The sequence below is a fragment of the Euprymna scolopes genome, chromosome 15, assembly GCF_053919585.1.
Source record: "Euprymna scolopes isolate OS-2025 chromosome 15, ASM5391958v1, whole genome shotgun sequence".
Classification (NCBI taxonomy): domain Eukaryota; kingdom Metazoa; phylum Mollusca; class Cephalopoda; order Sepiida; family Sepiolidae; genus Euprymna; species Euprymna scolopes.
This window is the reverse complement of record NC_136496.1, coordinates 38,569,979-38,582,018: the sequence shown is the minus strand read 5'-3', so window position 1 is coordinate 38,582,018 and position 12,040 is coordinate 38,569,979. Positions and strand designations below refer to the sequence as shown.

Below are 12,040 nucleotides of genomic sequence, written 5' to 3'. Positions count from 1 at the left end.
CTAGTGAATACAAAGCGACTATAAACTATTCACTTTTGAAGCGTACAAAAAATATATACAGCAACCGTGGAAAAAGAAAAAGTTACAAAAAAAAATGAATAAAAGAAACAAAACATTTTCATTCTTTCAACAGTGAATTTTCTGAATGAATACTTTTTGTTTCACATTTCATGTCGTGTGTTTGATATTTTTTAAAGAAAATAAGGAACTTTATTTTTTTAATTCAAGTTTTTTTTTTTAATTATTTCCAACTCTGAACATGTGGTTTGCAAAATATTTTCTTTCTAGCAAAATCAAAAAAATATAGTGTGCTTCTAGTGTTAAAAAAAAGGTGTGGTTCCGGTGTAGAGAATGTAACAAAGTGCGAATACACGTATGCAAATGATGAGCTATGTGCGAAATGACATCACAGTAGGGAAAAGACTTTTCGTACGGTGTGTAACTCTTCTTTTAATCAGAAAGGAAACAGACATAGAGATAAATCAAACAAATGAATTTAAGATTTAGTCCTCCGATTTTTCACAAATCAAAATCCTATGAATTATATAAAACAGATTTTGGCTTCGTCCAAAGTGTTGGAATTACCTAAAACAAAGGCTGAGATTACTGTTGCACTTACTCGACCAGAGTCCTATGAGTATGATATGGACAAAAAAGTTTTCCTCAATTGAAATGAGTGAAATGAAACTGTAGCACTAACCCTAATGCGAGTTTAACCGGCTTCCTCCAAAGAAGTTTCATGGGAATATGGAATTCACAAGTGCCCCCCCCCCCCAGTCACATGTATACCTCAGTTAGAGATGACGACGTTAGATTTTTGCAACCTGCAGGGAGGTGTCGACAGCACCTGGTATTCCTAAATCGGTCACCCATCTGGTATTTATCAGGCTCAACACTGCTTAACTTCGTTGACCTAATGAGAACTGGTGTGTCAACATGATTATATCGTATTTGTTTCTCAATTATTTATCACCGAGTTAAAGCAGAAAACAGCCTGTATATTTTTCATAGATTTTCTTGATAAATTTGAACAGTTTGATGGGTTCTCCCAAAACGAGAATCAGTCTGTGGGTATTTTGATGATAGATACAAAAAAATAGAAAAAAGACTATGAAATTCTAGCTTTCAAATGTTTGAGGAATTACAAAATTTAAAAAAAGGAAAAAATTTAGTCCTTATGAAAATAGAAACACATTGTATGAGCAAGCAAAATGATGAAGTCAAAAGAATGTCAACAATGTCAGATTCGAACCAACTTTCCTTGCTGAAACTGAAGAGGCTTTGTTGGTTGTTGGTTATGTTAAAAAGACATATAAAAGAAGAGGGTATCATCCTATTAGAGGTAACTGAGGATTTGGTTTTGCATCTTCCCAAAGAGGAAACAAACCCATAAATTCTACAAGAGTCGATGGGAATATTTTAAACAGCAAACTGTGTGGGTTTTATAGACACTTAGTGGTAAAATGTACCAATGGCTTCAACTTCATGGAATTTGATGAGAATCATGTGGCTCTGATACGTGATGGCTAAATGTTCTGGCAATTGGGAAAATATGGTCACGTTTAATATTACAGAAGAAAATGCTTTTTTGTTCACTGGATACCACAAACAGCATTTTCTTTTGTTCATTTTGGCTATTTTCTCATTGATTGGGAATCAGCACCCTCGTTCCAATGTCCTTATCAATGTCCAAAATTCTGTAATCATTTTTAAATCTCTTTATTCAAAATTAAAAAGACATAAAACCAATATCAGAAACACATGTAATGTTGTACAGCTTTTCACAGGTGTTAACGTATATACACCTGGGACTCAACACATTATAGCAAAGTACATTGCAAGGAACGTAAGAAGAGTAATAACTCGACTCTATTTTTTTTAACAATGACATTTATTTCCAGGTACTTTCCCGAATAAAACGTGATCATTCTCTCTGAATTCAGTCGTAACTCTCACTTCTAATTTATCCCTCTGTCCTGAGAGATTTTTCTGACAAACGGAGAAGAAAAAGCTGTATCCTAGGTCGGCAATATTTTTGCGTGAGCAGTCGCCTGAGATGGAAATTTTCTGTTTCTATATCTATCCTTGTAGCCCTGTCACTAATAAGGTGAACGTTTTAACTGGGCTGACGTGATCCGCCTGATAGTCAGGGACCCAAACCTTAGATTAACCATTAAGGAGGTTGTCCTATGAGAAGGTGCAAAGTACTGGGGCTGCTGTATTGCCAATTGCTTCTAAGACCAAGCTTCTATCTTTCCATCATTAATGCTCTGATCTCCATCTAGCATCAACTGAAATGAAAGGTCCTTGTCTTGGAGAGGTTCCATGTTTTGACAACCTTCTTGGTCTGACCTTTACTCCTGATCTGTACATAAAATTCGTTGCCAAGGTTGCTGGAAAAATGGTGGGATCTTTCTACCACTCCAGTAGATATCTCACTGCTAATGCATTTTTCTACCTGTATAAGAACCAGGTACGTCCAAGGATTGAGTACTGTTGCCACATCTGGGCAGGAGCTGCTAAAAACAGCTTATCCTTCCTTGACAGAGTTCAAAATAGACTTCCTAGCCTAATGGAGGATGCCCTTTTCTCGTCTTGCAACCTCTTTCCTGCAGAAGAGATATTGCGAGCCTGTCTCTGCTTTATGGTTATTTTCATGACAAGTGCTCGTTTGAGCTGCAATCCATGGTCATCCCTCACCAAACTTTCACAACAAACACTATCGATAATTTCACCCATTCTTTATCTGTGCCAAAACCTTAATGTAGATTCCATGAACAAAGCATCTTTCTTAGAACCGCACACCTGTGAAACTCTCTTCCTTTTACCTGCTTTTCAGCTGATTAAAATGGTAGTTAAAGTCAATGTAAACAATTTCTTGATGAGCCATTCCCTTAAGTAATCCAATTTACCAAAGTTCCACAACTAACGATTAGTACGATATTGTCCCATTGACTACTGTACATTCATTAACCCTTATCCTCGAATAGCCTCTGAGCCTTGAGAAGTGGTGACTCTTTTGTAAAAAAAAAAGCACTCTTCTGTCTGTGCATATGTTCTTTTTCATAGTTTTTTCTCCTACTGTGACGTCATTTCGCACATGGCTATGTATTCGCACTTTGTTACATTCTCTAAATTTTTAGCCTTGCCTCTCCAGTTTAATATTTTCTATTATTCAACGATTAAACAACATACTTTTAATTGTCTAAAACTTTGCTGTATACGTATATATATATATATATATATATATATATATATATATATATGTCTATTTTTTACTTAAATCATCATACTTCCTTGATTTATTATCATTAAAAATGGAAGTTTTGTTTATTTTAGATAATTTCTCAGGAATATAAACCTAAAATCAAGAAGATTTTTTTACTTTTGTATCCCTATGCTGAACTCAAACTTTTTAAATACGTTAAAGAGACAAATTAATTTCGTTTAATCAGTGACTGTGTAAATGAAGCATTCACCTTCATTTTATTTTTAGAGTTCGAATCTTACTCTAGACAATTGTTTTCTCTTCTGTAACATTCCAGTTACTTCCAAGCCGATATCAATTATCATAATAAACCTGATTAATGCACTAGTTTATTTATAAGCGTTTTAATTCCAACGATCAGTTGTTGATAGGTAATTCCACTAGTATTATACATGCAGACTTTCGGGACGTGTGCAAGTGCATGGTTCTAAAATCGTGCTCTCCCAGATGTGCAATGCCTGGATGATAAATTGTGCCGTGTAAAAGATAGTTTGCCGATTTCAAGTGGTGCAAAGCAACTTTTCATATTTTACAGCAAAGCAGCGATTTGAGTGCAGTAATAAAGATATGACGTCATATTATCAAGAGATCTATATTAACCATGTGCAAGTAGAAATAAAAGCCAGCCTAGCTCTGCAGACCATATATCTTATTCTCCTCAGTCCAATACATTCACATTAATCAAAAAGAAAAAAAAAAGATAAAAATTGCATAAAATAAAAATATTTAGGCAAAAGTCTTCATTTTATTACCAAACTATATTTTCTCATACTTACTCTTTAAAATGTACAGCAGACCTATCCGGGATTGCTTATGAACTAAATAAAAATTGTTATCCTAATAATGTACATATTCTATATAAAAAGTGAACACTATTGATTAGCTATAATCAAAACCGAAACCAAAACTTATGAAGAATTCTTGATAAAATTATTTATTAAAAAAATAGACGACTAAGGTGCCATCAGATGAAACCGAAACCAAGACTTATGAAGAATTATTTAAAAAAAAAATAGATTATTGGAGTGCCATTAGCTATAATAGAAATCGAAACCAAAACTTATGAGGAATTCTTGGTAAAATTATTTATTACAAGTAATGGAAGTACATAACAATCAAACAACCCTAATGTAAGCGTGACCATAGAAAATAACACACATGCTATCGTATTAATATATAGATAATAATAAACCTTATGTCTAGAATCTTCATTCTAAGTTTAATGACTATCAATTACATAATTTTGATTTTAAGCAGATGTATAAAATTTAAGATTTAAGTTTGATAGAAATTATGATGAACTTAAATGCAAATCTCAAATCAAATATTGTCATATTATACTCTCTAAAAACCTTTTAACGTATTACAAACAAAAAACAAACTTATTAATTGATATTATGAAAATTTTACAAATAACTGAACTGAACTGAATTTACACCATTTGCATAAAACTAAATGAATCTAAATAAAACTTACATTACACTCCGTTCTGCTTTGCAACTGTCTTCCAAAATTCATAAACATTGCTTAATTAGTTTAGGAGTAAATCTTGCACATGCAAATATATAAACAAATCTTAATATATATACATAGCAATATGATTAGTTTGTAAATTAATTTGTTTAATATGTGTTTATTTTGTAGACAAATTGTACATAATTAACCTATAAACGGGACCCTGACAAGGACAATCTGTTCAAACCTGAGTGTACTTGGGAGTAATAGCAACAAAAAAAATGACTACAAACTCCCAAAAGCTTTTGAATAAGGGCTTCAGATTTGAAAACTCTTTTGGGTCATATCTATAGGATAAATAAGGTTGGAAAATAGTGTATAAAGAAAAAAAAAGACAGAAATGGCTAGCAAAAATAGATTTTTTTGTGTGTGACGATAGAAAGAGTTGGATGCTAAAACCTTGCCCAAGAGTATCCAAGGCAAAACTCATTTTAATCAACATATATACATAGAAGTGACAGGTACTGCTACTTCGAGCCAGTGTAGCCCTGAACTCTGTGACTTAAAAATATTGAATTATACTTAAAAATATAGAAATATGCTTCTTAAAACTCCTTTTTGGGGTGTCAATATAGGAGATGTCCTTTAAGATCCTATGCAGGATGTATTTATAATTGGTAATTCGTTAAAGCATGCATTAAAATGTGAAAATATAAAAAGTAGAGAAATAAACTAATTTTATATATATAAATAAATGTTCAAATGTATTCAACTAAAAAACGACATTTTTTTCAAAAATGCTCAATACGTATGTAGAGCTATTTAAAGTGAAATTATATAAACTATAATTATATTAGAAGTACCCAATGCAAATTAAGCTACATTTACACAATTTTAATTATTTGCTCACGGGTTCAAGACTCGTGTGTGTGTGTGTGTGTAATTCAAAACATTTTGGTACTTGTTGGTTTAGAGAGGTGGTGTTTGATCAACACTGCTGTGGTGCCATAATATAGAATACCGTTTTATTTAAATTTCCGACACAGATTTTCTTGGTCCCTGCAATAATATTAACATTAGTGTAAATTCTTGGAAGCAAACTAACGCAATAACTGCAAGAGATTAATTGACTTACAAGTTGATGAGTTTTCTGATGAAGGATTTGGGATTAAATTTTTTTTTTATTATTATTTAATAGTTTTAAAGGTTGAAAAGCTTCCAGCATATATATATATATATATATATATATATATATATATATATATATATATATATATATACTAGCAAAACACCTGGCGGTGCTTGGGATAGAAGGACTTGTTTTGCATTTGTGTCTAAACTTAATGTCTAGTTTAGTTTGTTATTTGTGGTTTAATTTTCAGAAAACTTATTTTCTCTTGCTTCTATTGGTATAGAAAGTAAATAAAATAAAGATGTTATAATACTATAGTTTTAAAACAAAAACCTCTCTGTATGCTACGAGCAGAAAATGCAGAGTAAAGAAAATATTGAAACTTAAGCATGACAGCCCAAAAATAAAGGTATTTAAAACTTTAGCTATTTTACATTAATGTGTGACAGACTAATAGAAATTTGAGGACACAGTGTATTATTTTTTTTAATAATGAAGATTTGCTGTCAGATGCTGAAACATCAGAATTTTGTCATATTCTATTAACTATATTATTATTATTTTTTAATGTGCAATTCAGTTTACTGTACTATTTTAAACTAATGTACTCTCTTAAAATGCTCAATTTAGGATGGAGGTAAGAGTAGTATCTGTTCATTTGTCATGGTATCATTCTATTCTTTGTGTGTGTGTGTGTGTGTGTTGGATGGGAAAGAGAGTAATGTAGTATCTCTTCTGTGTTCATAATACCATCCTCTCAGGAATCACCTCCTTTGGAGGGATAGCATAGTGTATGTCCGTTCATCATGACATTATCCTTTAAGGCATTGCTTTCCCCTTTGTTAGTGTAGAAGCAGTATCATATATGGTCTTTTGTCATATTTACTAGCAAATATATGTGACTAGCAGTTCCGCTCGGCTTTGCTCAGGCCCTATGTACTGTTCATAAGGTTATGTGCATATGTATATATTAAAAAGTGTGAATATGTACAGAAATGCCTTTCTGTATAATTGTCTTCCTTAACTACCATAGAGAAAAGACAGACAGAAATTTTCACTTTTATTTATATATATATATATATATATATATATATATATATATATATATATATATATTATATATACTAGCAAAAGTTCCCGTCGTTGACTGGGTTCAAAAACAGCCTACAGAAAATGGACTCTGATTTATGAAAGTATGATAGGTTAAGAAAAGGAAGGGTTGTAAAGAGATAGCTTCGAATTTGGGGGTATCAAAACCAAAGCAAAATATGATGAAAGTAAAAATAAAATAGATAAACCCCATAATTTATTATACCATACCTGTTCACACTGAAACACTTATCACAATATTCTGTGGATCTATATTAAAAAACCTTGTTAAATTTTGTGACATATTTCCATTCTATGGAGGTCAGGCGCGAACAAAGACCCCACAATTTTATCATACCATCCTTATTTAAATTAAAACATACTTATCAAAGTATTCTTATGTACATCTGTATCAAAAACACTTGTAAACGTTTTTTTTTTTAATTTTTAAATTTTTTATTTCCATACTTTGTGGACCAGGCGCGAATGCAGACCTCACAATTTTAATGAACCACCGTTCTGCCAGATCAAACATACCCATTCCTGTATCTCGATACATCTTCTATCATTATATGTAATCAGTTTTTTAAAATAGTCAACCATATAGGAGCCTGTAGAATATCTGCATGAATATAATTACACGTAATAGTTAACTAAAGATGATTATCCTATTAGAAAACCGAAGCAACTTATAGGGAATGAATGTTTAAATGAATATGCAAATTAGCTAGATCTTTTGCTAGTGAATGCAATTCCACAACCAAGATATAAGAAAATTGTATTTTCTTTTTAAATAAATAGAAAAGAGGGGTTTAATATGAATATCAATACACACAAAAGAAAAACGAATTTAAAGGAGTATAGATTGGATGGAGAATATAATAGTTATATAATTTCAATTACTAAAATAATAATTTTAGTATAATAAAATCTTACCAGGGATGTATTTTTTCATTTCGTAAAGTGTTTTAGCATGTCTTTCTCTTTTCTGTTCTTCAGACCTGAAATATAAATTAAAATAATCGAAATGCAAATTGGTTCTCCCGATACAAAAATGAATAAATAAAATTATTGATAATGAAGAAAAATGATATAAGAATGATACAACGGATGTTAAAGACTATCTCAGGGTAAGATAAAACCTACAGAGTATAGAGAGTTGTGTGCAAAAAAGGATACTTGATTCGTTTAGTCACATTGAAAGAATGGATGAAAGTTCTTGGGTTAGTAGGTGGAGAACAGTTAACACAGCAGGATCAAGTGGCGTGGAAAGATTATTGTTTTAATATATTCATTCTTTCTTAATTTGATCATTCATCGCCAGCCAGTGTTTGGTCAATGCCAGTCACAACAAACGACTTCAAAATATCTATCTTGAGTGATCCGCATCCAATTCTGTCTCAAATCTCGTCACAGCTTAATATCGATTGGTAGCAACTCAGTCACCGTCAGTGTGGAAAGTGCAGAGAGAAGATTTGAGTTTGAGACTTTTGATCTGAGGTTGAGTTCAAATTTAACGTCATTTGTAATCAAAGCAGCAATTTCATTTATTTGTTTACTGTTGAAAAAAATATAAAATGAATTACTTCAAAAATTGAACGGAATTTGGAAGCCTTGAAATTATTGAACAGAAAGTTATTCCTGGTTTTAAAATTCTTTAAATCTTAATGTATTGAGAAACTGAATGTTTTGGAAGCTATTTAAATAAAATATTTTTATAAATAGGGATTCAAACATCATTAGCTTAACAAAATCAGTTATAGTTTATAACAATTTGGTTCAATTTGTGATGACAAGGTTATACCATAATAATTAAATTTAACTTAAACTTTTTTTTTATTGTTAATAAAAAAGTTCAAAAAACATAAATAAAAAAAATGACATAAACATTAAAATAAAAAGACTCCCTGGTAATGGTCGTGTTGGGAAAGCTAATAAGATGGTACAAGAAATGATAAAGAAAAATACTTATATTAATGTTTAACTGCTGATGAGTAGGAGTATAATAATTGTATGAGTGCAATTCTTCCGATGATTACATGGAAACTTGTGTAAAAGTGTATCGATAAGCAAAGAAGTTAAAAAACTAAAAATATAGAAAGAAAAAGCAAATAAAAGCAAAAAAATCTATACATTAATATATGTAGCTACCACCATCACCATGTAAATTATATATGATGTACATGTCATAGTTTCGACACTAAAAAAAAACAAATATAAGCAAACGAAATAAATAGGATCATGGATGCTTTCAATTTGATCTTGAAGAAGTAAATATTTTGTAATATTATTGTGGATAAAGTACTGACATCCCTTTTCATTGTACAATGGACTATCCCAAGTATCATTTCAATGATAACGATGCTAACCTTGAAAAACAAGCCAAGCATGCAGCTCCCCCTTCACGAGTGAAAAATTCACTTTCACCATGACTAACATTTGTGCAAAATTTAAAAATAAATTCAAGGAGTGGTTACTGAGAAAAGTGCGAACAAACGAACATTTTATGAATAATTTGGCAGCAATTTTACCGCTATAATGCCCCCTAGGGGGGGGGAACAACCAGAGTTATCCTGGAAAATCCGTTCTGACAAAAATTTACTTTTACCATGACTAAGGTTTGTGCAAAATTTTTAATTCAAGGCGTGGTTATTAAAAATGTGCGAACAAATGAACAGATGCACGATTTGGAAGCAATTTTTATCCATATAATGCGTCCTAGGAGAGATAACCAGAGTTATTCCAGAAAATCTGTTCTGACAAAAATTTACTTTCACCATGCCTAATGTTTGTGCAAAATTTCAAAAAAATCTGAGGCGTGATTATTGAAAAAAGTGCGAACAAATAAACGGACGAACATGAGTGAATTACTAGGTTCAATCCCTCCTTTGTTGGGTGATCAATAAGACAATAGTACAGGTACAGTCGAGCCATTCTTTGTATGCATTCAAAGTCAGTTACCCAATTAGTAACTATCAATTACATTGTTCACTTACAGTAATAAATAAGATTTTTATTATGTTATTCATTATTAAATATCCTCAGATAACATTACAAAAAATACAAAAATAACAATTCATTATCTGAAATTAAAAAGGTTCTACTTGTAGTTTTCAGATAATTTAATTGGCTCCCACCCTTTCTTCTTCTCTGTAACCACAGACGTGATGTTGCTAGTCTCAATCTTTTCTCTAAATACTTTTATGGCATGTGTTCTTCAAAATTGTCTGATCTATTTCCTGCTCCCTTTGTTTCAACTTGTTTAACCCATTGGTCTAGTGCTTTCCATCAATTTACTTTTTTAATAACTATTCCACAAACTTATTTTCAACAATTGTATATATATATATATTTTTTACATAGGCATCACCACTTATCAAGGCCGAGCGGCCACTCGAGGATAAGGGTTTAAGAGTGTACAGTAGAAATTGGACAATATAGTAATCGTTAGTAATGGAAATTCGGTAAATTTGTTAACAAGTGGGACGGCTCATCAAGAACTTGTTTACGTTAGACTTGGAGACAACCATATTGTAGTCGGTTGGAAAGCAGGAAAACGGAAGACAATTCCACAGGCGTGCAGTTCTAATGGTTTTAAAGCTAAAACTTTTTTCAACAGTTAACATTCTGGAGACGGAAGTCTTTTTTTCTTTTAGATAAGTGACTTCTATATTAATCTTTTTATCTTTAGATTCAAATATTAATTAACTACATTTTATTTCAGTATTTAATTCATATATTTATTTTCTGATTGTTTTATTTAATGCTAGCGATTTCTCGTTTATAAATATTTATTTATCTACTAAGTCGATCTTAAAGTTAGCATAGACTTAACCGTTATATTTTCTTTTCAGACCCCCACCCCTCAATCCTGCTTTCATTTTATCTCACAATTACTTATAACATCACCAGATGACTTCCGGAAACCCCCCTCTCGCTTTTCTTTTATATCGCAAGTTTCTTAAAACATCATTAGCTAAAGTCCAGAATATGATCATGCTTTTCTTTTAACAGTTAATTTAAAAAAAAATCTTTGGAACGCTGATGTTTTTAAAGCTAAAACTCTTTTCAACAGTTTGGATTCTGGAGACGGAAGTCTTTTTTCGAGATAAGTTACTTCTATATTAATCTTTTCATCTTTAGATTCAAATATTAATTCACTACATTTTATTTCAGTATTTAATTTATATATTTATTTTCTGATTGTTTTATTTAATGCTAGCGTTTTCTTGTCCATAAATGTTGTTTTTTACATCTCCCAAGCTGATTGCAAAAATAGATTACGAAATTGTATTCATTTTTAGTTCGTGAGAGGGGAATCTATCACCATACTTTCCCTTAAACACGCCAGTTGGACTTTTATTAAGTACAATTGTATATTTTCGATAATGATTTTTCATTAGCTTAATTGGCTTCATGCATGTCTGTAGCGATTTCTATAAAAGAAAGCTTGCAAATGGAAACTAACTCATAAACTGACAAAATCATTTCTTTCATTCGGCGAAAATGTTTAATCGAGGCGTCAAGTTATTTTTTACAGCTGCTATTTCTGCTTCATCAGCAAAAATTAAAAGGTTTATCAGCAACGAACACTTGTCATAAGAAATCATTTCTTTCATTCCATTCATCAGTTTCAATCCTCTCTTAATAGTCTTATTCATTAAACTGACAATCTCACTAAGCCTAATTTTCGAGTGGCACTTGGCCTTGATAAATGGTGGTTCATTAGTTAAAAAAAAGCTTGTCCATAGTACTGGCATTTGCTAGTATAAAAAATACTAACATATTTGCAAAAAGGTATATGCATCATTCTCCTATATTGTTGCCAAAATTTTGGTTGAATAGTTTTTATTTATTCATTTTTTTTGTTTTATGTGGCAAGACAGAAAAACATGACTCTGCATACAATTAAAACTTCCTGTAATTTGTCGACTTTAACTTTTTACATTAAACAATATTTGTTTTGATTTTAATTGATTTAAATTTAATTTGCGACACATTGAAGTTAATATGAATGGTTTTAGCAAAGACGGCATCATTATAAATACATTTGAAAAAAGTTTCTTTAAATCAAATAATGATACAATTTTTCCTAA

The 12,040-nt window shown here is 31.2% G+C and overlaps 1 protein-coding gene across 6 annotated transcripts in view; it reads right to left on the bottom strand.

The window, feature by feature from the left end:
* LOC145293786 (sorting nexin-14-like) overlaps positions 1-12,040 on the bottom strand; it is a 1,078,299-nt gene that overhangs the window by 17,472 nt on the left and 1,048,787 nt on the right. For all 6 annotated transcript variants that reach the window (XM_080140331.1, XM_080140332.1, XM_080140333.1 and 3 more), the window contains one exon: positions 7,881-7,945. In XM_080140331.1, coding sequence (XP_079996457.1) covers positions 7,881-7,945 — 65 coding nt within the window. The remainder of the gene's footprint in view (positions 1-7,880; positions 7,946-12,040) is intronic.